The sequence below is a fragment of the Orbicella faveolata genome, unplaced genomic scaffold (assembly GCF_042242905.1).
Source record: "Orbicella faveolata isolate gen_17 unplaced genomic scaffold, um_ofav_v1 contig_26, whole genome shotgun sequence".
NCBI lineage: Eukaryota > Metazoa > Cnidaria > Anthozoa > Scleractinia > Merulinidae > Orbicella > Orbicella faveolata.
The window spans coordinates 13,507,814-13,534,421 of record NW_028301554.1 but is presented as its reverse complement, the minus strand read 5'-3'; the positions used below and the strand labels follow the sequence as shown (position 1 = coordinate 13,534,421).

General features: G+C 38.3%; 3 protein-coding genes across 3 annotated transcripts; 1 reads left to right on the top strand and 2 right to left on the bottom strand.

Moving 5' to 3' along the window:
- Nucleotides 1–362: 362 nt before the first annotated feature.
- Nucleotides 363–10,690, bottom strand: LOC110063256 (ATP synthase F(1) complex subunit alpha, mitochondrial-like). Its single transcript, XM_020770215.2, has 11 exons — nucleotides 10,551–10,690; nucleotides 9,643–9,721; nucleotides 9,088–9,257; nucleotides 7,977–8,317; nucleotides 7,687–7,751; nucleotides 7,456–7,539; nucleotides 7,004–7,155; nucleotides 2,564–2,731; nucleotides 2,009–2,173; nucleotides 1,468–1,612; nucleotides 363–727 (listed from the first exon to the last, which is right to left on the bottom strand). Exons 1-11 carry the CDS (start codon nucleotides 10,608–10,610, stop codon nucleotides 498–500), a joined length of 1,659 nt encoding a protein of 552 aa, XP_020625874.1. The 5' UTR covers nucleotides 10,611–10,690; the 3' UTR covers nucleotides 363–497.
- LOC110063255 (uncharacterized) lies at nucleotides 10,681–17,638 on the top strand. The gene is made up of 4 exons (XM_089295661.1): nucleotides 10,681–10,776; nucleotides 11,734–12,886; nucleotides 15,131–15,485; nucleotides 15,919–17,638. The coding sequence occupies exons 2-4, from the start codon at nucleotides 11,785–11,787 to the stop codon at nucleotides 16,154–16,156; spliced, it is 1,695 nt and encodes a 564-aa protein (XP_089151787.1). The 5' UTR covers nucleotides 10,681–10,776; nucleotides 11,734–11,784; the 3' UTR covers nucleotides 16,157–17,638.
- LOC110063332 (geranylgeranyl transferase type-1 subunit beta-like) lies at nucleotides 17,427–26,218 on the bottom strand. The gene is made up of 9 exons (XM_020770307.2): nucleotides 26,040–26,218; nucleotides 24,072–24,196; nucleotides 23,899–23,969; nucleotides 23,260–23,402; nucleotides 22,653–22,785; nucleotides 21,766–21,811; nucleotides 21,009–21,193; nucleotides 20,204–20,312; nucleotides 17,427–19,725 (listed from the first exon to the last, which is right to left on the bottom strand). The coding sequence occupies exons 1-9, from the start codon at nucleotides 26,162–26,164 to the stop codon at nucleotides 19,586–19,588; spliced, it is 1,077 nt and encodes a 358-aa protein (XP_020625966.1). The 5' UTR covers nucleotides 26,165–26,218; the 3' UTR covers nucleotides 17,427–19,585.
- Nucleotides 26,219–26,608: the final 390 nt, after the last annotated feature.

The window sequence follows — 26,608 nt, the reverse complement described above, 5'->3', positions numbered from 1 at the left end:
TCCCGCCCCCCCCCCCCCCCCCCCACCTCCCTCACCACAGCCCGGCTTCTCCCCTTCACGGACAGTCTCTTTCTCTTCTCTTATTTACTCACTCGTTAATAACACGTGGTATGGGGCTTTATAGCGTGCTACATTTTACTTGAAGAGCACCGCGAAAAACGGATACCGGTAACTAACCGTTGTCTCAATTCAACTTGCCCTTCTTTCCGCTAGGGGCCGTTTTTTGATTCGATTGATTTAATTGAGACTGATCGTAATTTAGAACCAGGTGAAGATATCATTGGGAAAAGAAGTGCAACATTTTGTTCTCTACGATTACGACTGACGTCTTTTTTAGTACTATTATCATCACGATACAACAATTTACATTACTCTTTTGTAAAATTTATTTCCCTAATAGTTTTAGGACTGCCAAAATGTCGGCCTGATGATTTCTCGAGAGAACACATTTTACACAAACTGGGGTGAAAAAAATATTAACACTTTTTTAAGACGAATCAGTCGAATGATGCAATGAACTCCGTTACAACTTTCTTGAGCTTGGCGTCAGTGTCTTCGGAGATGACGCCCTCCTTTCTGATGGTCTCGATAAGATCTTTCTGTGTCGATCGGATGTGTTTCAGGAAGGCTTCTTCGAAAGCTGTGATGCGTGATGGATCCACCTTGTCAAGGTGACCCCTGACCCCGGCGTAGATCACAGCCACTTGTTCAGCGATTTCCATGGGAACTACAACAAAACGTTTCTCTGTTACCATCTGAATGATACATGAAATAAGCTGGAACTAGCCAACTATCAGTCTCACTGATTAAGTCAGGATAATGGAAAAATTTGTTCTCCCTTAGAAAACAGATGCCTCTTATCACTCTTGCACATGACCCCTCTTCCCCATCCCATCCCACCCATCATCTTCAAGAGATGTCTTAAATTTGTGCCTAATACTTTGCCCAATTAGAGATTGGAAAGTGTCTACGATTAGTTATAATGAGCCATAAAATCTGGAAGTTCCCAGGTTCAAATTCTACACTTGACCGCTAGCACTGGTCTTCAGTATTGGTCTTCAAAAGTCTCAAGGTCCACTCCCCTGCCACACTTTGTAGACAACCAACTGGTTTACACAACACCAGTTGGGATTCTAACCTTGTTTAGAAAGGGTGTGGCGGCAGGGGGTGATGCAGTGGTGAGAACCCTTGCCTCCAACCAATGTGGCATGCATTCAAATCCCACACCAGGAGTCATACACGTATGTGGGTTTAGTTTTTCATTGGTTCTTGTCCTTGTTCTGAGGGTTTTTCTCTGGATTCTACTCCATGGAGGTGCCATGGAGTAATTTCCATTAATTTTTAGTAAAAGAAAAGCAATCAAATGAGGGAATAACAGCATTGCATCATTAAGTTAAATACCAAATACATAACCCTTGTAAAATAACCACCACGTGACAGCAAATAAGCCCCATCTTGGCCACATACCATATTGTCCTTGTTTGAGAAGCTCAGTAAGACGGACACCTCGGTTGAGGAGGGACTGGGTAGCAGCATCCAAATCAGAACCAAACTGGGCAAACGCTGCCACTTCACGATACTGGGCAAGCTCAAGTTTCATGGATCCAGCAACCTGATGGCCAAACAAGGAAAAAACACTCTTATTGTAAAGTTGCATTGTCAAAATACTGGTAACTGATAAACACTAATTAAAATTAATAAAAAATCACTTCAAAATGAAACTTTTAAATGATTCTTTTAAGTTCAATTAAAACCACCTTTTGGATAATGGAAGAAGTTATATTTACATTGTAGTTTACTGATTTCATATGCATTTTTCTATGTCTTTATGTAGTGCCACCTCTTACAAGATTGCTCTTTGGAATCATCACACAATCATTCTTCTGATTATATGACAAGCCCAAAGAGCATCTAGGAAAAGTAAAACACAAACAATCCAGATGGAAATCATCTTGACCTAAAATTCATTTTAAACAACAACATCCAAATGTGTGCCAAATTGCTATACCTGTTTCATGGCCTTGGTTTGGGCAGCAGAACCTACTCTGCTTACAGACAAACCCACATTGATAGCAGGGCGGATACCCTTGTAAAACAGCTCTGTCTCTAAGAAGATCTGGCCATCAGTGATAGAAATCACATTTGTCGGAATGTATGCTGATACGTCACCTGCCTGTGAACAAAGACAAGTAGAAATGTAGGACAATATAAGTCAAACATTTTAGGTATTGGTAACAAATTGGTTGAAGTCAATTTCACCATCTCAAGTATGGAATAAGACTTTCCCAAAACCATAGTCATGGAATTATAACTTTATGTATATGACAAGGTCAGTCAGTCATAGTGGCCATATAAGTATTTCTGAGCATATTTCAAATACTGCAAAGATTGCCACAGATGGTCAAGTAACACTTAAGTTGTGCAATGTATGACAATTAAAGTTGTCGGAAATAATAGCTAAACCATTTCCATAACATTATGATACATTGCAGTCTTCATTATTCTGGATATCGCAGGAAAAAACCTTACCACTACTGGTAATACGACTATTCGAATGTCTGACCTGAGTTTCAATGACTGGCAGTGCAGTAAGTGAGCCTCCCTGGTTGTCGTCATTCATTTTGGCTGCTCTCTCCAGGAGACGTGAGTGAAGGTAAAACACATCACCTGGGTAGGCTTCACGACCTGGGGGCCTCCTCAACAAAAGAGACATTTGACGATATGCTACAGCCTGTAAAATAACAAAACATTCCAAAACAATTCTCCACCTGCACATAGAATAGTTTGGTTTACATGAATGTTATTATTGTGGCTTCACAGTACACTGTAGGTAACTTAAGCAAAAAAAAAAACAAAAGAAAAACAAAAAAACTTTAGCGAGGGATACCAAATTGCCATTCATTTTAAAAATTTTAAAAGCTCTTCCTATTACCGTATTTACCCATGTATAATGCGCTCTTTTTCCGTGAAATTAACCTTCAAATTTCTAGTGCGAATTATACACGGATCGCATTGCATCTCATTAGCATAAGATAAAAGCAAAACAAACACAAAAGCTTTGCAGTAATTGGTTTTTAATTGACATAGTAAAATAAACTACCGATTAAAAGTTTTCAATTTCGATCCCTGAATAAATTAAACTGAGTATTTAAGAAACAGCTGATAAGCAAAACAACAAGTGAGAGTGTCAATATCGAGCAATCTGAACTGCGATATGGCAACAAAACTTACCGCCACGAAACGTCAAAGTTACACTGTGTCTGACAAGTTAAGAATTATCCAGTTCGCAGAGCAGAATGGAAATCGTGCTGCTGAGCAAGAGTTCAGTGTTTCCGAGAGCAATGTCAGGCTTTGGCGAAAAAGTAAAGAAAACCTCGAGAAGATGCCACGACTGAAGCGTGCAAACCATGCAAAGAAAGCTGCATGGCCAGAGTTGGACATCGATCTGCTGGCGTGGATCAGTGAGAAACAATGGTCTTGCCATTCTGCCATCCCTAGTGCGGCTGAAAGCCCTTGAACTTGTAAAGGATGAGAAGTACAACATTCCTGAAGAACAATTTAAGGTTGGAAATCACTGTTGTCAACACTTAATGAAAAGGAATGCTCTGTCACTTTGACAGAAAACAACCTTGGCACGACGTCTTCCAGCCGATTACAAGGAGAAGGTTGTCTGATTTCATCGATTTATCATTGAGCACTGTAAAGAACACTGTTACCCACTCCATCTCGTTGCTAACATGGATGAAACTCCACTCACTTTTGACATGCCACCAAACTGTACGATCAACAACACAAGTGAGAAAACCATCAAAATCTGCACCACAGGAATTGGGAAGAATCGAGTTACAGTCATGTTGGCATGCTGTGGGGATGGTTAAAAAATAAAGCCGATGGTTATCTTCAAGAGAAAAACCGTTCTGAAGATCAACAACCAACACGGAGTCATTGTTTCAGCCCAGCAGAAAGGATGGATGGATTCAGACCAGATGAAGGTTTGGATCGAGAAAGCATGGTGTAGGCGGCTTGGTGGCCTGGGAAGGAGAAAGAGCCTACTTGTTTATGACGCTTTTGAAGCCCATGTCACAGACACTGTGAAAGCAGTGTTCAAACGAGAGAACACTGATCTTGCTATTATTCTGGGCGGGTTAACGTCAATTCTCCAGCCCCTTGTTGTATCTTTAACAAGCCGTTTAAAGATGGAGTCAGAAAGAGATGGATGTAGTGGATGGCTGATGGAATTCATGAATTTAAGGCAACTGGGCAACAAAAGAAGCATTCAGAGGAACTGATCTGTTCATGGATTTCACTAGCATGGAACGAGATTCCAGCAGAAATGACCACTGCCTCTTTCCTGAAGTGCGGCATCACGAACAATTTGGATGGAACAGAAGACGATTTAGTCTGTAATTCGACTGAGGACACTGTTGAACTTGATGATTCCTTCATCCAAGAACTAATTGCATCAGACTCTGAGTCAGATTTTGAAGGTTTTATTGTTTAAAAGATGTTGAACATTAGAACATGTCGAAATGCTACTGAACACTAGCTTCCCACAGTACTGTGAGTACAAAGTATGTTTTATAAGCTTAAGAATTGAGGGGTGAGTGCAAAACCATGCTAAGTGACGATTTGGGTGAAAAAAAAATTTTCGCGAAAGGGCTTGAATTTTTGCATGTGGTCTTCAATGTAATAGAAAAACGTGGTCCTGTATTTTTCCCGCTGGTTTTTGCTTCGTTTATAAAGAGGCCGCTAGAAAAACCAAGTGGTTTTTTTGCATATGCAATATCTTGGAAAAACTACAGGACATTGCTAAACATACCTAAACAAAACTGCATGCGAAATTTGGAGCATTTACAACAAAATTCACTTTTGATTAAAATACCTAACGCCCTTTTCCCGCGTAGACCTTCAAATAAATGAAGCCGCGCCTTTGTTATGATAAACAGAGCCGATCCTTTGTTACAATAGCCAAGCCAAGCCTTTGTTGTAAGTCGAAGTCTTGCCTCGGTTTATCATAAAAAAGGATCGGCCCGCCGCAACCGCAAGGACTTTGATTTCACTTAGAAAGCAGCAAAATGTCAATTTCATGCAACGTATAAGCTCAAAAATGTTGATTTTAGGTCAAAAAAGGTTTATATGTTGATTTCACGTTAACGCGTGACGGCAAGGATGTTGGTTTCACCTAGAAACCAGCAAAATGTCGATTTCATGCAGCGCATAAGCTCAATGATGTTGATTTCAGGTCTAAATAGATTAAAATGTTGATTTGACGTTAACGCGTGACGGCAAGGATGTTGGTTTCACCTAGAAACCAACGAAATGTTGATTTCACGCAGTGCATAAGCTCAATGATGTTGATTTCAGGTCTAAATAGGTTAAAATGTTGATTTCACATTAACGCTTGACGGCGAGGATGTTAGGTTCACTTGGAAAACAGCAAAATGGTAATTTCTAGCAACATATAAGCTCAATGATGTTGATTTCACGTGAAAACGCTCTACAAATAGGCTGACAGATTAACAGATTAACCCTTCTGCGCAACATACGGGTCTCCATACATCTGCATGTCTGCTGATCCCAGAAGCTCAAAACACTACAAATCATGCTGATTTGAAATAAAATCAACGCAACCTGAATCACAGATCTATGTCACAATCGATCGCTACTTGTTGGCCATTCTCATGTTTAAACAGTCTAGTTACCGGTTCGAGAGACGTCCGCAAAATGTGATCGCAATGCATGCCAGGAAGGGTTTTTACACCTCGTGCGCGAGAAAACATGGCAGTCGATACAAGACAAATTTTATAAGTCTAAAACCAGTTCTCGCTTTCCAAACTTTGACGCTAGCAATGCTTGGCAATTGGGCCACGACTTGCCAGAAGGTATTTTTCTTGGGCAAGAACTGCTCTTGGACTTTGCTGCCTGGCTCGATCTGACTTCGAACGTCGATAACACAATTACGGTATATCAGCTGCCTTCAAAGTTTCAGAACACATTTTGATTCTTTAAAACGTGCTGATGACTTACGGGTTTATCAAGACTTTATGATGCCTCTCAACCACCAGGCAGGCATGCAAGGTACTTTAAAACAATGCTTAAGATAAAAGTTGACAAAGCTCTAATGCGGCACATCTCTTTTTTGTTCGATGTATTTCATTTGACACTTGATCGATTCACGTGTTGTGTTCACGTCACAAGAACCGATGTAAACAATCTGTTCCCAGAGTTCTGCTCTATATATGCTGAGATTTGATTTTGACCTCATACACTATTAACAGTCTGCCTGTTTGCTACTCAACAAATAAACTCCTAAAGACATGGCTAGGAAAAGCCAAGTATTTTTGCATACGTTTTAACTGGAAAACGAAGCAAAAACCAGTGACAAAAATACAGGGCCACGTTTTTCTATTACATTGAAGACCACATGCAAAAATTCAAGCCCTTGAGTGAAAATTTTTTTTTTCACCCAAATCATCACTTAGCATGGTTTTGCACTCACCCCTTCAATTGTTGTTAGGTAATTTAAATTTGGTGATATCACATGTGAATTTAGGTCAAATGATTTCAAGATTATCGCATAATTTGTAAAAGTGTTTTATTGAATAGAAAACAAATAATTTTAAGTCTCATCAAAGTTTTTAAATAAGTCTTACATGTGATAACTACAGCGAAGAAGCAAGTAGTATATTGTTGTAGATGCCTAAGTGAATTTCAAGTTCGAGTTAAGATTAAATCAATAAAAAAAACTGTGAAGATTCAACCATGGTTTTGGTTGTGATTTTTTTTTTAAAGTGGTCAAAACTAGGGTGTGTATTATACATGGGTGCGCATTATACACGGGTAAATACAGTATTGAAGTTGATGAGAAATATTACGATAACATTGTCAAAATAGTCAACAGGTCCAATACCACAATGCAGTCCATCAGCAATAAAAAGACCGATCATAAAAGAAATGACATCAAGTATTTGTATTTATAACACTGTCCAAGGTTACAGCATACCTGTTTTGACAAGTCATCATAGATGATCAGAGCATGTTTTCCATTGTCCCTGAAGAATTCTCCCATGGCACAGCCAGAGTATGGAGCCAAGTACTGCAGAGGGGCAGCATCAGATGCAGTGGCACTCACCACAATGGTGTACTTCATTGCATCTACACAGAAAATTGACAGCAGTCAAGCAAACCTGAACTTCATTGGCCCTACAAAGCTTTTGTCATCTAACCAAATTTGTTGAACACCCTGTCCAATGAAACTATTGCAAAATGGTGGACAATGTTATCAGTACTGGCCATGAAGGTTTTCGTGGCTGTCCTGGTCAATTCAAGGATGTTAACAAGCTCCACTTCTACAGGTAGACCCTTTAAATTATGACGTAGGTTTTCCTATACAAATGTACAAACTTGACAGAGAATCACTCATTCTTGTAAAGGGCAACCTTGACTTATCCTTACCAGCATCTGTCAATCTCTTCACCAGCTGAGCAACAGTACTCCTCTTTTGTCCAATAGCAACATAAATGCAATAGAGCTTCTTTTCTGAAAAATATAGAGAAGGGAACATTATCATTATTATTATTAACATGTCCAGTTCACAGCTCAAAATAAGAATGCTTCTTACTGGTAACTTCCACTCATTCCATTGAATATTAATTGTGAGAATTCTGCCATACAATAATCACTTACTTTCATCTGTTCCCTCGTTAAATTTCTTCTGGTTGATGATGGTATCAATTGCAATGGCAGTTTTACTAAAATCAAACAAAGTTCATTTAATTAAAAATGGCACATAAAACAACAGACTTACATTTAAACAGGTAAATTAGGAACAGAACTTTACGCAGTAAAGGATGTACAATCGTGAAACAACAACTTCCCACCTTCTTCAACTGACCCCACTAAGACCACTAGCAGAGCTTACATTTTTTGTGCTAGCTTAGCCTATTTACCCTATTTAAGGTAGAAATTGAACTGACCCAGTCTGTCTGTCTCCAATGATAAGTTCTCGCTGTCCTCGTCCAATAGGAACTAAGCTATCCACAGCCTTGATGCCAGTCAACATAGGTTCATTCACAGATGTACGAGGGATGATACCAGGAGCCTTGATTCCTACACGAGCACGCTTTGTGTTTTCCAGTGTTCCCTTGCCATCGATGGGGTTACCTAAGGCATCTACCACTCTTCCCAACATTCCTTCTCCTACAGGGACATCTACAATGGCTCCTGTCCTCTTGACAACATCTCCTTCTTTGATAAGCTTGTCATTACCAAACACTACCACACCAACATTATCAGGCTCCAAGTTCAGGGCCATACCCTGCAAACAAGCACATGACCTTATTCACTTGCCACAGCTAACTAAAAATAAATTAAAACAGTTTTACGATATCATCATAATCGACTTAAAGAAAGTTTCAAAATTGGAACCTTGTTATATAACCAGATTTAGATACCTACATCTATTAGTGCTCATATAAAATAAAATTAATTTCTTTTTTTCCCACCAGGAAAGTGGCGAAAATTTAAGACGACCATGACAGAGTTCCACTGAACTTTCTACTGATATCATCATAATCGACTTAAAGAAAGTTTCAAAATTGGAACCTTGTTATATAACCAGACTTAGATACCTACATCTATTAGTGCTCATATAAAATAAAATTAATTTCTTTTTTTCCCACCACGAAAGTGGCGAAAATTTAAGACGACCATGACAGAGTTCCACTGAACTTTCTACAACAAAGAAGTTTCATTGGGCACCCAAGAGTCTACTTACACAAAATTGCTTCTCATGTTCATCACTGTATTTCTCACAGAACAATTTAGACATGCAGCATATAAAGGCAACACCATACTGAAACTGCGATATTAAGGCCAATAAATTGATGACAAGCGTCATGAATTTTCTTGACATTCTGACAGTGATGTGAGGACCTTCTGATACTGGCACATGAAAAGGTATGTAATTCCAACACGAAATATACACAACCTCACCCCCCCCCCCCCTCCCCCCAAAAATTGACAGCCCCATTGATTTCCAGATGTTTCAGTAGAGATTAAAAAGACACAGTAGCCTGTCAGTGTTACCTTGAGACCACTTGAAAACTCCACCATCTCTTCAGCCTGGATATTTTTAAGGCCATAGACACGGGCAATTCCATCACCAATAGACAGCACACGGCCAGTTTCTTCTAGTTCAGCTTTTGGAGCAGATCCTAAAATTCTTTGTTCCAGTATAGAGGAAACCTCAGCAGTCCCTATAATGCAAAATATACTGTCATGTAAACAACACAAAATATCCTTGTTATAAACAAAAACATTGATTACCACCAAACCTAATGGCTTGTAAACTTACAAAGTTACAGCTATTCAAGAAAGTATGATCATAAGAACCTACTTAACTACTACAAATCTTGTTTCATACTTCATTCCCCCAAATAATCATTCTTTCAAAAAAGAAATTTATCATAAATTAAAAACCTGTTCAGCAAATATGAACTTATTGTTAGGAATGTTCTCTATTTGATTTCTCACAAAATTACTGGTTAAAAAACTGAACAAAATTATTTGTTGCTAGGTACAGTTATTCCCTGGCATAAAGCATTGAGAGTACATGTTACTCATGAAAACAACACAACTTACCAGCACTTGCAAAGTTTGGACTCGAAGATACTATATTTCTTACAGCAACTGTAACAGCACCAAGAGATCCTTGATAGATCTGGGTGGAAGATATACACATTACCCTTTAAACTTTTATTCCAAATTCCCCAATTACACCTCAGCAACGTTCAAATTTACTCAAAAACTTGGCAAAGTCAACTTTGATCAGTGAATGATTACAACTGCAGAATCTTCTTCCCATCTATAGTGGTACTTTTACCAAATATTAGGAATAAATTTACCTCAACTTTCTAATAGGCATCTACAAGCCCTTGTGTTAAGGTCTGGTTTCTTTGTGATTGCCTACACAGGGTGAGAGGTGGGAGGGTCCCCTACCCCTAACAGAATTGTGGAGCCATTTTCCCCTCATCTCTGCCAAAGGTCAGTGGACTGGCTGGGCCACCAAGTCAAAACGAGGAAGCCTGGGTGTGACTCACAAACAGAGGGATAAAATCCATTCATGGATACCACTGGAATGTTCATCAACGTTTATGTTATGGAAAAACAAACTTGAAACCTGAAAATCTTCATTACTGATTTCATTATGCGAAGGAAAATGCGCCATATAGCCGGGATAACATCCATGTACGTCGCTCATGATAACCGGTACACCCCTCGATATTGAAATATGTTGGCGTTCTTATGCATTAATAAACCAAAAAATCAAACTGAAAACAACAACGTGGCTTTCTCAATTCCAACTTCTTTAACCGCACGCAATTTTTAAACGATATCTCCAAAACATCTTTCCGCTTTCTTCAAGAAACTTTAGAACTAATCAGCCGCTTCAATGGTGCAACCTGGCCGCCTTATTATACAAGCTAGATTTGTACATTGCAATATGAATGCGGACAGTATATAACCGTAAGAAAACTTGACTAGCTTACCTGGGGTGTTCTCCTCGCTAGAGTTCTTGTTAAGACGGACGTCAGTCGTGAAGAAAGCATGATTAGTTCGTATATCTTTCCGGCGACTGTCCACGCTGCTCCCACCGCTACAGAGAGAAGATCGTATCACGTGATACAGAAAATGGACCAAAGGGCATCCTGGGTAATTTGTTGTTAGTATCCGCTGGTATCAGTGTCCGTCGTTTCGAAGTTTTGACCGAGTACGGTGAGTTGCCTTGTTTATTTGTCTTTTACCGGGTATTGCGTTAAGTTTATATGTTTTAAAGTATCTTAGCTGTGCTTTCAAAACACGCAACGTTTAAGTGTAGTTTTCGGCCAACTGTTACATTTTTCTTTGTTTTCAATCAAATCGCGGCGAATTGTCTGTTTACACGTGCGATCGAACGTGGATTGAAACTCAGCGCAAGCAACTCAGATGAATTTTCGATATTCAGTTCTTGGTTACTGAAGGACGAACGATTTAGAAACTTAGAGAAAACAGATTTGCAACTGAAGGTTCCTGCAGAACACTACATATACCACTAGGGAAAAAATATGCAAATTAGTTTGAGGGTAAATTGAATTCGAGGGGGTGGAGGTGGGAATACAAAGGGAAAGGTGACTGAGAAGTGTGAATGAGGACGTAATCTGATGCCTCCCCCCCCCCCACCACAATGCCCTGAGGGGCCCTCCTGGCTCTTCAGTTCCCATTATTTGAAACACTTCAGTACCTCCCTGGGGATTTATCCATAATAGCACTTGCCCCATCTAGGGACCACTAGTGTGGCTAGACTTAGTGAGAGCTGATAGAACTGAAAGTTTCTTCCTAAAAAGTAGCTCCCTGGGGATTTATCCATAATAGCACTTGTCTCCTCTAGAGACCACTAGTGCAGCTAGACTTAGTGAGAGCTGATAGAACTGAAAGTTTCTTCCTAAAAATATTCAGGTCTCACTTGGGTTATGAACCTATGGATGGAGCTCGACAGGAGTTGCAAAAAAAAGTCTTGTTTCCCCTCCCATCTCTACAACAACCCCTCCAATCCTCACACTTCCACTTTCTCCATGCGTTCTTGCTTATACATGTTTTGCATCCCACCTATTTACAAGCATGCCTACTTATTACAGTCCACTAATCTCATCAGCTGAAATATCACGTCATCACCTTATTTTACTTTCCTTTTAGTGTCTTGGTTTCTCTTTGCACTGAACACCAAATTACAAGAAAGCTTCAAATATGCCCGAAGTAACAGTCCTTGATTATGGAGCAGGGAATATCCGAAGCCTTGTCAATGCTTTGAAACTCCTTGGGTATAGTGTAACCTTTGTAAAAGAAGCTGGAGATATTCTAAGAGCTGAAGGACTAATTTTCCCAGGTGTTGGAGCATTTGGAAGTGCTATGGCTCTCCTTGAACGCAGTGGTTTTGTTGAACCACTCAAGACCTACATTCAACAAGACAGGCCTTACTTAGGAATTTGTCTTGGTCTTCAGACCTTATGTAAGGGAAGTGAAGAGTCCCCTGGAACAGAAGGCTTATCTCTAATACCTGCAACTGTATCACACTTCAACAAGGCAAAAGGTCTTGCTGTTCCTCATATGGGATGGAATGGACTTAAAATTCACAAGGGATCTGATCTTTTTCCGACTGGTTTCTCCAGTGAAGAAAAGGTATACTTTGTTCACTCTTATGCTTTACATTTAGAAAGCAAAGAGCTGGATGATTGGGTTCTTGCCACTACTGACTACGGAGAGGAGTTTGTCAGCATTGTGCAGAAAGGAAACATTGTTGCCACTCAGTTTCACCCTGAAAAAAGTGGCAGTTTGGGAATAAAAATAATTAAGAACTTCTTGAATAACTTTCCCATCGGTAACAAGCCTGTTACCATTCCATGTGAACTGCCAGTTGTCAATGAATTCACTCAGCTTGGTTGTCGTGTAATTGCTTGTCTTGATGTCCGAAACAATGACCAAGGTGACCTGGTAGTGACTAAAGGCGAACAGTATGATGTGAGAGAACAGTTTATCATGGAGAGTAATCAACCTGCCGCTAAACCAAAAGGTGCTGTGAGAAACCTGGGCAAACCTGTTGAGCTGGCACGCCGGTACTACAAGGAAGGAGCAGATGAAATAGTGTTTTTGAATATCACAAGCTTCAAAAACTGTCCACTTAACGATCTTCCAATGTTAGAGGTTCTTCGTCAAGCGTCTGAGAATATTTTTGTTCCCTTGACTGTTGGAGGTGGAATTCGTGACATGCAGGTGCCGGGCAATAACAGTGACCCCTCCACAATAAAGCATCACACTGCTGTTGAAGTAGCAGCTGAATACTTCAAATCTGGTAATTTGAACTTGTTTTAATCATGAGACTATGTAACTAAATCTTAGTTATTTACAAAATACATAACAAATTGACAGCTCTAATTTTCAACTTATGGCCAATTGCATTACCACACAATTGGCCATTAACTAGCTAACAATAACATTATTGCCATTTTGTGCCACGTGGGAACTTTTATTCCCTGACAAAAAAACAATGATGACTACATTAAAAGTTCTAAAGCACTCAGGCTTATAGGTCAGTGGGTCATTGCACAATGGTTCTTGAAAGCATATGAACCATTTCTTAGGGTGCGTTTCTTCAGGAAAATCCAAGATTGGATTCTTAAATCCAAACATAAATTTTGCGATTCTTTATGAAACAGATTTATCTAAGATCACATGAATCATGTCACATCAAAGGAACTGAAGAATCCTTGACACACCATGATCTGAGTGATCTTGGATTAATCTGTTCAGTAAAGAAATGCAAAATCTGTTTTGGGATTTAAGATTACTTTAGACCTTCAAGGGCCTATTTTGTACCAAATTCAAGACTTCTACTTTATCTGAATTTTGTAAAAAAATTATTTTAAAAACTTAAAACGCAAACGAGTTATCCACAATTTCGTAAAAATTTAAAACAAGTCAATGAACCTCAAACTGTGATAAGCCAATTAAAATGTGTCAGCCTTTGAATTGCGGCAACTGATCTCGTCCGCGGAGTCTTATTTCGCTTCTTTTGTTTATCCCTTACATCGTGCAATTTCTCGCACAGAAATCTGCACTTTTGTGGATTGTTTTCATCTCTTAAGTGATAGACTAGGCAATTTTGCACGGTCTTCGCGTTCCCACATTTGAACGGAAGCACAAATCGCAAGGATACGCAAGCGAATGTTTTGTCAATTGGTTTAGCGAAGTTGATTGCTGCAGAATTACCGACAAATTTAATCGCTGATATCTAACAAAACAGCTTCTCTAAATGCTCCTTTCCTCTGCTTCGAAGAGTGTTTTTCCATATTCTAGTAAAACAAACAGGCCAATGAAATATGCGTTTAGAATTTTTTAAAAACGTGTAAATATCCTCACTCGACTCGGTAGGCCTGTTTTAGGCTATTCCGGTATCATTCCTCATTTTTCCCTTGTCCTTCTTTACCATTTATCTGCTGATTCGTTTTATAAGCTGCTGAATGTTTTCACGGCAGACTTCGTTACTCCCGATGTAAGATATAAAGATGTACTGTAGATGTAAACATTGCACATTCATTCCTGGGAAGCATCACTGTAGCCCACCGGGGAGTTTAAAGCTGCGTTTCACTGGTTGGTAGCATGGCCACATTCACAACCGCTTCAGTGAGGCGCAAAAACTGTGAATTTCTTTCAAGGCTGAAAACTCAAGGGTTATTTTTGCGTGAATTACCTTTATTCAAATGAATTAACAGGGTATGTAGATTTATCGGATTTAAACAAAACTTGGCCAAAATCTTTGTCAGATATTAGCGCACCAAACGGTGTGAGGCTTTTGCAAAAATCGAAATATTTTTCCTGTGACGTCCCATTGAGTAACAGCAGTCAGAAAATTTTCTATTGTCCAACTTTAAAAGGGATTTCCTAAGCAACCAATAGAAATATCAAAAAAGCCTGACACACTTTGTTAGCCCATCAACTTCTGATTGATAATGTCCAGTCAGTTTGGATGTCCGCGGTAACACAAAGACTGGTAATTTGGTTTAGCAAGTATGGTCATTTTTGCATTTAAAGGCTTGCGTGTGCCTATCAAAACAAAAGTAGAAAAACATATTGCTATTTGTGGAATCTACAGTTTCTTAGCTTTACAATGATAAATAGTTTACTGTGGTTTTCTTTAAAGCAGCATGTAAAGAAAGCATTTTCTGGAAGGCACCCCTGAAGGTCTACAGTAACCTTAAGAATCCAACCTTAGATTTTCCTAACAAAAAGCACTGCAGCATTAGCAGCCATGCTTCATAGATTAGTATTTACCATTCTTAAAACCGTTTTGTGTTATTCCACATTGGCGGCTGCAAAGGAGACTAGACAGTATGAATGGAGTATAGTCAAACCTACTTTTGGAATGCCCCATTATTACAGGCAGTGTTTCAGGCTCTTACTTGCCAACATACATTTTCTCTTAAGTTACCCTGGTACTTCTGTCTGTTTACATATTATTAGTGTTGTATGAGAAATGAATGGAGACCAGTAATTAGAATTTGGATGTTGACATCCAACTATTAAATTATTCCCACAGGAGCAGACAAGGTATCCATTGGCAGTGATGCAGTGTATGCAGCAGAGAACCACATTTCATCTGGTGGGGTCATGACAGGCAAAACTTCCATTGAAACAATAGCTTCTGCATATGGTCAGCAAGCAGTAGTGATCTCTGTGGACCCAAAGAGAGTGTATGTTACATCCCCTGATGCTGTGCAGCATCATGTCATCAAAACAAAATACCCTGGTCCAGGAGGTGAGGAATTCTGTTGGTACCAATGTACAGTGAAAGGCGGGCGGGAGACACGAGATATTGGAGTGTATGAAATGGTGCAGGCATGTGAAGCTCTTGGTGCTGGAGAGATTATGCTCAACAGTATCGACAAAGATGGGTAAGGGCTTGATACAGCATTTAGTTTGTCACTTTGTGGTAAACGTACTCTTAATCAATTATAATCCTAACTTACTGTTCAAACCATGAATTGAGAAATTGCAACACACACAATAATCATTTAGTAAACAACTTATTGCCCTTCGAGTTCAATATGTACCCCAATTTTGTTTCCTTTAAACTTGTTCTTTGTGCTAGCAGATTTTTCAGCCAATAAGAATTGAAAGATAAAAAGTATTGTCAATGGACATTTCGATGCGTCAAGCATCATTCTCAAGACTGAGGTCATTAATGCTAATGTCAAAGTTGTTGTCTAGGAGTCGAGTTTGAAATGTATGGCACTACTGTTTTAACAAGCAACTCATTATCCTAATAAGAACTGAGAATTGTCATTAATACAGATGGCTAATAATAATTTAATCTCTCTATATTAGGACCAATAATGGATATGACCTTGAATTGGTTTCCATGGTGAAGGCAGCTGTTGGTATCCCTGTGATTGCCTCTAGTGGTGCTGGTCATGTTACTCACTTTTCCGAGGTGTTCCAGACTGCCCATGCAGATGCTGTGCTTGCTGCTGGAATATTCCATCGAAATACTGTTTCTATCACTGATGTTAAAAAGCACTTACTAAGTGAAGGAATTCCAGTCAGGATGGATACAGAAAATTGAAAACCTTCCACCAGTATATGGTTGCATTCTCGTGTACAGAAGTAATGCACTCATAGTTCCAGATCAGTTTTAAAGGGAAGGTGTCAAGGATTTCTGGGTTCTTGTAGTCAAACTTATCAGGTTCACCCGAGACCCCTTTCCTATTTGGAATTCTGATATGTAAAAGAAAAATTCTTGGTAAAACTAGTTATTATTTAATTAATAATAAGCTTATCTGTAACAAAATTCTTCATCTTGATTGGTTCTCTGCGTGCCTAGGTGCACAGTGACATGGGTGTCCAATTACAGGTATTCAATTTCAACTTTTTGTAATATTTGGATACCTGTAATTGGATTCCTATGCCATTCAAACGTCAATTACATGAGTTTAATAGCTTCCCTCTTAATGTTGCCTATAGTTTTTAGAACTTACAGAAAACACAACTGACTTTTTCACTCAAAAGGAGTTCTCAAAGGCAATAATCTCAAAATTTGATATTGATATGAGTAATTACTAACTGAACCTGATGTTGTACAATTCAGGGAGAAATTGTAGATAGTCATTTTGAGAGACATTGCTTTAAAATGTGAAACTGAAAAGCTTCCAACACGTATCAATTCTCAAATGTCATAGGTATGCCTCTGAACTATAGCTTATTTAGCAGGTCTTAGTACATAGTTTGATGTGAAACAATTCTTGCATTCCATGTGCATCTCAAAAAAGAAATTGGAAAATAATGGGGGCGGTCAACCATGCCTTAGATAGAAGGGGGTCACAATTTTGTGCCTTCAATGAGCAGATCTTTAGAAGGCAATTTTTGTGGCAAAAATTCATAGAAATCTCTCAAATATTCACAAAGTTATGACATTGTGTGCCAAATGGTAAACCAGACACTGCAGTAAGATTTTCAAGATCCAGGTGATTGAGATCTCCTCCACCCACTATCACGCCTTCAGGATTTAGTTCCAAAATATCACCATGATATCAGTCAAATAATCAATTAGCTCATTCTCTGCATGGGTAGTTTTTGGCAGGTGATAAACACCACACATAAGCATTTTATGGCCAGAAGGAAGATCAATGTGAAGTTTCTGTACTGTACCCGAGACCTTCACATTTTATGCAATGCTATGACAATAGCATCTTGTATGTTAATATTTATGAACAGAAGTTCCAGGTGTTTTAGTATCTAAAAACCTTACCTCTAAAATGTTACCTCTGAATTATATTTACCTTGTCACCCTTTTAGAAAAGGAAGAAGCTACACTTAAGAAATACAGTTCAAACATGTGGAAGTCAAGATATAGCTGTTTTTAATTCTTCCAAAATGTATCCTAGTTTCTAGCTAGCTTCTGAAAGCAACTACAATTACATAGTTACATAGAAAATGATAGGACTCATAGACATTCATATTAAATAAAGTAATACCGGTATGTAATATAATTACAGTTATTCATCACCACAATAATTAAATGCTGAATAAAATATCCTTGTAAATTATATTTCTGTGTGAAAGTGGGTTGATTGCTTTTTGGAGATAGGACTTAAAGCAACTTTCCTTTTGTTTATACATATGCCTCCGATTGCTCAAGCTTCACTCTCTCAAACTCATTAATAATTCATTAACTTGAAGTTACAACAAAGAAAATCACAACCATGACGGAAGTTTGGATACTCGGTCTTAATTAGCATAGATTTTGACGATTTCACTTCTCCATGTACTCCTTAGTTTTTGTTTCAATTGAGAAGACATCAAACACTTGAGACAGTGTTTCATCGCCTATCCAAACACCTTGAATTTCATCAAAAATACTCTGCTGCACATCGTATTTTCAACTCTCTTCTCAGTGTTTGGATATCCCAATGAAACACTGTCTCCCATGTTTGATGTATTACTTGCACAACTTCTGGAAGAGGAATTGGTTGACATCATTCCTGAGTCAACCCCTAGCCTTGTAATTGTTGTTTTATTGTGTTCCTAATGGAACAAACAAACCAGGAAAAAATCTTGGAGAAATATTGTTCCCCTACACTGTAAGTATTTCCCCATTTCGGTTCATATGGAACACTTTCATTGCAGAAGCAAATATTATTTCCAAGAAAAAATTATTTCTGAATTTTTTGCTTGTTATGCTCACAAGATAGGGAGATAGAGTTAGTCCGTCAATTCCTCGAGGAACTAAACACTCCTAGTCAGAGCTCAACATTGCAACCCCTGGGGTTGCCAATGTGACCAATTCTTTTCACTGGCGACTAACTTTTCATGCTTTTCACTGAAATACTTTTGCTGGCGACTCAATCTGAAAACTTAGTGGCCACCTGGCCCCAAGGTTTTTTCCAGAAAGTTGAGCCCTGCTGGTAGTTCTTTAGGAAATAATACTGATCATGGGTAACTTGTGAAGGACTAAGCTAGACAGCTAGTCTGAAGCACTGCTTACACTGAAGAGCTGCCAGACATGTAGCACTATTTCCAAGACATGTTCTATTAGAAAAACCTAATATACAAAAATTTTTACATTATCTTTTTCTTTGAAAGCACTCTCACACATAAACACAGAAATCAACTTTTTTTTCTGACATATCAGAAAACAAGTTACATCATGGGCAACCACTCCAGGAACCCAAGAAGTCCTGTTTACTTGTTCAACTGGGAAATGCCTAAAGCAAACAGTAATTTCCACATTATCCACATTCCATTAACGTAACATAAATATAATTAATTTTGCTCCATCTTTAAGCATTAGTATTCGCTGCAAATTAACATCCTTCAAAAGTCAAGAAATTTGACTGGAACATTTAATTCTTCAAAGGCAAACTGGATTTCCGTCATCTGCCTCTGTTTACAATCAGTAGAAAATTAATGGTTTTAAGCATTGATAAAATTGAAAATATGAAAATAAATTTATTATGTCACAACATGCAAAAAAATGCCACATACAATAACATAAGTTGGTGTTCCTTCTTCAGCCAAGGAAGCAATGTTTTATGTCCAGAACAGTTCCATGCCTGCATGTGAAAGTGGTTTCTACATTTGTCTAAGAATTTTATTTCTTTACTGTGAAACTCAGAAAACAATGAACACCAGAAATATTTATGGAATTTTACTGACTAACAAGGAAAAAGCCAACTAAGGGTGAGAAAAAAATCCAAACAACCTGTAGTAATTAGTTTGTGGTTTTGAGGTTTGTTTGGGTGTCCTGAACTTTATTGTGATTGGTCAGTGTACAATTGACCTGGCAGAATCAAATCAAAGTGTTCACAGTTTTCTGAGTTTCACAGTATCAGGATATGCCATTTTATATTAAAAATTATCAGTCTACTTGTCAAAATAAAGTTAAGAAATTTATCATTTTATGCTGTTGGCTGCATTACAGACTTCACAACTTTAACTTGACTGTTTCTTGTATTTTATACATGTATACTAAGTTATTTTAATTGTTAATATGTCATCAGCTAATTGTTTGGTTGTGTAACTTTTTCAGGTGATTGGCAGCTCTCTGAGTTATGTTTAATGCTGCATGAATTGCATTTAAGCCAGGTTCCTCCATCAGTGATAAGCCACAGAGTCCAAAATATGTGTGCAGGGCATCTGAAAACAAATAAAACAAAAATATGGAACATCCGTGGACTTGCTTGACAAAAAAAAACTTTTAAGTACCCTCAACCCCTGTGTTACAACATTTATCATGATCACCTTTGTCGTACCCAAAATTGAATCAGGTAACATCATTCTGTCAAGATCAAACTACAAAACGAAATTTCTGTGTTGGAGTATGTCGAATCCTTTTCCATTTTGCCAAAATCTACTGAAAAAGAAATGCTCATTTTCATACAAAAATGGAAAAGCTGATTGCTCTGTCTCAAGATAAATGCTGAAAACATTGGCAAGTTTCACACTGATAACACAGCCAGCGCTAAAGAGACCTTGCATATTAATGTCTTTGAATGGCTGTTACATACATTTTACTACAGGAAATCATAATTATACAGCTAACTATCACTTGTGATGAATGGAAACCAGCATGCGACAATTTCTCTAACAAATTTCATCTGTGGAATATGTTTACCTGGGTGGTTACCAGGCCACTTGCTAAAGCCACCTGTCACTGTTGCTTGGGTTGACATGAGATAATCCCGATTGGCTGGGAAATCCACACATGAGAATGCACCAAGCAGCTAAATAAAGACAAATTATCAATCATTGTATAACAACATGCATCTTGTTGAGAATCTGTTAGAAGGATAGAAAACAGATCCTCACTTTGATGTTATTAGCACAACATTTCCACCAACATGGAGCTAGTCTATCAAAGATTACCTTGTGACATTTTGTTCTATATTATCTCCAACACCCATTTACACACCTGGTAAATGGACTAAATGTTGTTTTGAGATCTGACTTGCAACAGGCATCTATTCAATCTCAAGACCGATTTATAGTGTACACTAACAAAATAATACAACTGTATAGCATCATTTTACAAATTCAAAATTTAGATATGCAGCTTTTTTTTTCCACATGATAGCCGGATTTGGCTAACATGTTGTTGCCACTCAATTCGGATCATGTCATGATTCATTTGGGAGGTTACAATTGTCCTGTTTCTACAGACTTCCATGCAATCAGTTGCATTTGACTTATTATACAATTGTAACCTCCCAAATGAATCATCACATGATCTGAATTGGGTGACAGCAAGGATTTAAACATGTTAGGCAAATTCGTCAATTCAAATCAACATCAACAGCCTTGAAAAAATACAAACAAATGCAGGAAAAAGGGTTGGCTTTCTAAATCCTCATAAAATTAGTAAATTCAGCAAGATGTTCAGTTTTTGCAATAAACACGTCTACACTGTTTACATCCCTTACTTCTAATGAAGCTCCTAGCCAAAATGAGTAACAGGTATCAACTGGCTTGTTAGGACGCCCTTGAAAACCAGACTTCTGACGAAACAGACACCACTTTTTTATTTGTTCCAGTTCATTTGCCTCAAAGCAAGATTCCAGACGATTCATCAAGACAAGTGACGCTAATGCACAGAATGTTGATCCACCTTAAATAGAAAAGAGAGCAAGATATCATCAAAAACAAGAAGCATGAAGGTGCCTTGCACACTAAAACAAGGCCTTAAAGTTTATAACTGTTTAATCTTAATTTGTGAAAGCAGTCACACACCTCAGACGTCTGGTTTTGTATAATTCAAAGCCAACTATGTAAGAACTTCCTCACAACAAAATGTCTCGATTTAGTCTTGCATGAATCGCCAATTCAGTGAACTTTGCTAATTATCTTGTGGTTGCAGTTATCCTTAGTCTGTTTCATGTTATGTTACTACATAAAGCACAGTTTATTTGGATTTAAAATAAATTACTGTCATGCAGTGACAATCAGGCCTCCTACTAATTATAAGATGTCATTGATAGTACTGTGGTTATGTTATGTAGAACAACATTCTTGGCAAGGTTTCCAACGTTTTTCTTGGGTAAATGATGAGTAGGTTCTTAGCTGAATCAGTAACGGGAACAAGTAAAAACATAGGGTGAATCACCACCCACCCTACCCCATTAAAAAATGCTTGCAGAGTACAAACCAGGTTCGGTTGTGACCAATTAAAATAAAACTAACCATGAGCTTCCAAGCTTGGTCCTTGGCCAAATCCTGAGTCATATGACTAACAAGAAGAAAACAAGTGATAAGTTAATAAAGATGGTAAATTTTAAGCTCGGTAATGAAATGTGAAGGTGAATTAATCAACATGACACGAGCGTGGGACAAAGAAATATTCTGAGTCCCCGACAGGAATCGAACCCATGACCTCCCGAACACCAGGCGGGCGCTTTAGAACCATAATAATATTGACAAGTCAAGACACATACAGCTGTACCTAATATACATGTACCTAACACATACAGCTGTACCTAATATACATGTTGTGACTCAAAATCCCTTGGTACAATTTGGTATGTTTTGCTGTTTGTTCTGGTAATAAATTACAATACACCATAACAATGCAACATACCAAATTGTACCAGGTAAAATTGAACCACAACATATATCTGGCAACTCTCATGCCTTAGAGGCATGTATCATGCCTGCAGGTCAAGAACTTTGATCTCATGCCCACTCATGCCAGCTACCAACCAAAATCTTTTCCATGCAGCTGAAATATTTGAGCTGTTTACAGCCCTAATCAACCCACTTTTGAAAAATATTTCAATGCCAAGCAATGGGAAAAAAAGAAAAAAATCCATGTACATGGGACAATGCACTTCCCAATTCTTTAATTTTCAAGGGAAAACTTAGTCTCCTTTGCAGTTGTTATTAGGGTTATCACACAACGCTTCTCCCCAACCTTAATAGTACCTACAAGGGAGACTAGGGACAACTCTGACAACAGCATTATGTTGGGTGAAAAACATCCTGGGACTGGGACTGAATAATGATCAAAACAAGCTAGGAAATCTTCAGAACATCCTTGGAATGCATAATGAACTAAAAAAAGAGTTTATTACCCTACTTTTCTTGATGTACTGAACAACACGAGGAATATCCACACCACTCCAGTCATTTAAAATGTAGCTAATACAACAAGCACAGTAGATAAACCGCATATCATTCTCACTGCCATCTGTAGTGGGTTGGAAGCTGTAAAACAGTAACAATGCGTTGTCAATGAGATACATGCTCATGACCATAAAACTGATCTGAGATATAGGTTGTTGGTTGGGTGATACACATGAAAAATCATTCCAATTTCATATAAAATGATGCAAAGGCAAGCTCATATTCTCACACTGGACAACACTATCCACTGGATAAATCACTATCCACTGGATAACTGTTAACAAAACAAACCACACTATCTGCTGGATAGTGATTTATCTGGTGGATAGTGTTATCCAGCTTTTGAACAACTGGGACCTGCCATTTTCACATGGGGTGCCCACCCCAGGCCATCTCCTAAATCCTAGCTGACGATATAAAAACAGGTCAAAGATGATTTTTACCCTAAAAACCCAAATTGCTTTACAGGACTACCAGCAGCTGCCAGGGATTTGATATGGCATGTATGTCTGATAGCACACTCAAATTGTTCCGACAACTTCTTCAAATTCTGACCTGCCATCAGGAAGCTGTAATGTCTTTAAGGCTTCAATAATAGCTGGTCTGTTGACTCGTGATAAATCATCTCCTAAGATAAGCAGGCTGGCTAAAGCTGTGTATGTCATGGCGATATGGCTGCAGTCATACTCACATGCATCCTTTAAAGAAAAACAACTTTAACGGTTACATTAAACCTTCAGCTCCAAGCAAAAAAACTTAATGAAATAGAAGGAATTCAGTCTATGAAAGAGAGATGCTGCAGACGTTTGTTGACATATAATGGGAAAAGCAAGCACTCTGAGAGAATACAAAGGAACCAAATGTGATGATTCCAGGCCATAAAAAAATAGCATTTTTTTAAATGACCAGAAACCAGAAAATGGTCAGAAAAACATGAAGGATTACTTTTTATTTTGGCTATCATCAATTCAAACCAAATGCTAAAAAGAGTATTCCACAGGTTTGAAGAACACTGTAATATCACAATATAAGATTAGAATTACCTAAAAATACAGTATGAAAAATTGGCCAATACCGCAATGATGCAAACCCCAACATCCCCTCCATTGTAAAGCTACAACCTTGCAATTTAAATTTCACTCAAAATAAGTTGGCACTTGTTAAATACTGCATAATTATAGATTTGTCATCTACCTGTAAAAGTTGCCTGTTACGGGCTGTTGTGGATGATCCACGGAACCCACATCTTAGCATACTTGCATTATCTGAAATAAGTGACAGATTTGGAGCTCTTATTTTCAAAATAATTCCACAGTCCCGTAATATATATCAGACCTAAGTTTAACAAATTACATTGAACTACTTACTAGATTTGTCTGGAAGCTTTTGGTTGGAGTAAAACCATTCAATAATATCTTTTTTGTCTTTTTCTACTAAGTGAAGTGAATTTAAAATATCAAGACCAGAGAGTGCAAAAAATGCCACAGTCACCCTGTAATAAGACACAAAAAAATCACACATTTAAACCTGAATAGATTATGAAATTACATCAGCCTTCAGGTGATTTTGTAATTTCCTATAGGATGTAAGGCCCTTTTAGGCCTGGGGGGATGGGGTACTCCTTATAATGGTCTATACAGTGAGGCTGCACCCGAAAGGGCTACCTGTTTCAGGCTCCAGGTATATAAAAGGGAAGGGATTTCACAATTTGAGGTATATGAAAGGGTAGGGAAATCTGTCATTTAGTTATCTTAAACGGCCTTTTATTAAAATATTTTGAACAGACACAAATTACAGCTGTATCATTTCATTTATTAGACACTACATGAAAATATGAGGCACGGTGGCCTCATGGTTAGTCTGCTCATCTCCGGATCGAGCAGTCTGGGTTTGAGCCCTGGCCGGGGACATTACATTGTGTTCTTTATAAAGATTATAATTATTGTTTAATTTATACATTTGTAGATATTTTTGCTTGTATACAACTGAGTAGAATTTACCATATAAATAAAGTGATCTATCTATCTATCTATCTATCTATCTATCTTCTTGGGCAAGACACTTCACTCTCACAGTGCCTCTCTTCACCCGGGTGTATAAATAGGTACCGGCAAATCTAATGCTGGGGGTAACCCTGTGATGGACTAGCATCCCATTCAGGGGGGAGTATTAAAATACTCCTGGCTAGACACTTCATGCTACAAGAACTTGGATAAGCTCCAGCCTGATGGGCCACTTGGCTTGTATGCAGACTTCACATACTTTCATGAAAATCACAAAAAGGCTTCCTTTTTTGTGATTTGTTCATAATATGGGCATGTTATCAAAGTATGCAAGAGCGGTGCTGTTTTTCAATTGAAGATATATGAAAGGGGTACTTTTTCTGTCAAAATTGTATACAAAAGGGTAAGGGATCAAGGACCTCAGGGAAGTACCACCCCATATGGAATTTTGTAGAGTACCCCCTTCCCTCCCCCCCACCTCCTCCACCACCAGGCTGTTGGGTAGGATTCCACCAAGTGACCGGGCGTTGAAACAGCGCTATGGAGACTGATTAGATCTAGATCAGACAATGAAAGACATGACTCATATTGAATTCTGAAAACAATGTGAGGACCTTCCAAAACTGTGCCATGAAAATGTTTGAAATTCTGATAGAACTTCATCTTACAAAATATTGAGTCAAAATATTAACCTTTAACCTTTATTAATAAAATTAAACATGATGAAATGTGAGCTAAAAGTCGGGCTACTGACATAACTGAAGATTAAAAGAAAGTCTCTACGCATGATTTCATTCACCCAAGAGGGAATATTCTCATACTTTACCACTGTGGCAAATAATTGAATTGTCACAGATGCATACCTAGCCTTTACACAGTAATACACCAACAGCAACAGTCATAGATGATAGTCATTCAACCTTCTTTTAACATCATTTCACTCATGTCTTTGAAAGCTTGTGATACTTACGTAACTATAGTACCGCAGAAACTTCCAAATTCATAGCTGTTGCGTCCTGTATTGTTACTCAAATAAACTTAAGCCTAATGAACTTCAATGATGAAGTTTGTTTGTAAACACAATTTTTAATTACTTGAAAAAAGTTACTGTTTAAACCTCTTTAAGATTACAGCTCATCTGTTGATGATAACACTACACATACAGCTCACATCTACTCATCTTTCACAGAAGCGTAAGGAGAGGAAAAGAAAATTGCTGTCAAAGTAAACCAGACATGTAAGAAACTACCGGGAGAACAGAGCAAATAAACGCCAAAGATAAACTTTACGAAGGGTACAATACCGTATCTGTCAATTACTCTATGTACAAACCTGCTAGTATCTAAAGAGGAATATGCTGCGGGTAGTACATCAAGGCATCGTTTAAAGAATTTTACATGCTTCTTACAAACAAAATCGTCATTAACACTAGGTTTCTTCTCATTTTCCGTGTCCATCCTAAGGCTTCCAAAAGATGCATATCTTCTTCATGTAAGTGACACTGATGTACCGGTAAAAGCAAAGAGAGTGCACTGGGAATGACAGCCACAGGTCATCCACCCAACTCGCAATGGGTCCACTAAACAGGCGGCCGGCGGATGCAAATTCAAGCACAAGAAAAAGATACTTTAGAGGACATTACAGTCCACTTCTTATAAACTAAGCTGAGGGCTAAACTCGCTGAATATCTCCCGAGGTCTTCCAGGTATGGACTGTGGGAAGCTACATGAAGCAAGTTCGAGTTCTGACTTAGCATGCTCGCGACATGTGATGATCTATGGCAAAAGAAAATGTTTCTTTTGACTTTGATCATCATGAAAGTTGGATACAATTGTACGTGGAAAACTGTTTCTTATTCTCAGTGTATCTTGAGGATAAATTTAATTGTTTATTCACGGTAC

Bases quoted from the DNA above. Each gene is read 5' to 3' on its own strand.
- LOC110063256 (XM_020770215.2), bottom strand. From the start codon at position 10,610: ATGCTTTCTTCACGACTGACGTCCGTCTTAACAAGAACTCTAGCGAGG. The intron at 9,722-10,550 runs GTAAGCTAGTCA...TCTTCCACCCAG, and splicing joins TAGCGAGGAGAACACCCCAG to ATCTATCAAGGATCTCTTGG. The intron at 9,258-9,642 runs GTAAGTTGTGTT...TTTGCATTATAG, and splicing joins TCCAAACTTTGCAAGTGCTG to GGACTGCTGAGGTTTCCTCT.
- LOC110063255 (XM_089295661.1), top strand. From the start codon at position 11,785: ATGCCCGAAGTAACAGTCCTTGATTATGGAGCAGGGAATATCCGAAGC. The intron at 12,887-15,130 runs GTAATTTGAACT...TTATTCCCACAG, and splicing joins AGCTGAATACTTCAAATCTG to GAGCAGACAAGGTATCCATT. The intron at 15,486-15,918 runs GTAAGGGCTTGA...TCTCTATATTAG, and splicing joins AACAGTATCGACAAAGATGG to GACCAATAATGGATATGACC.
- LOC110063332 (XM_020770307.2), bottom strand. From the start codon at position 26,164: ATGGACACGGAAAATGAGAAGAAACCTAGTGTTAATGACGATTTTGTT. The intron at 23,403-23,898 runs GTAGATGACAAA...TTTTCTTTAAAG, and splicing joins GTAACAGGCAACTTTTACAG to GATGCATGTGAGTATGACTG. The intron at 21,194-21,765 runs GTTAGTTTTATT...TTTCTATTTAAG, and splicing joins ACCAAGCTTGGAAGCTCATG to GTGGATCAACATTCTGTGCA.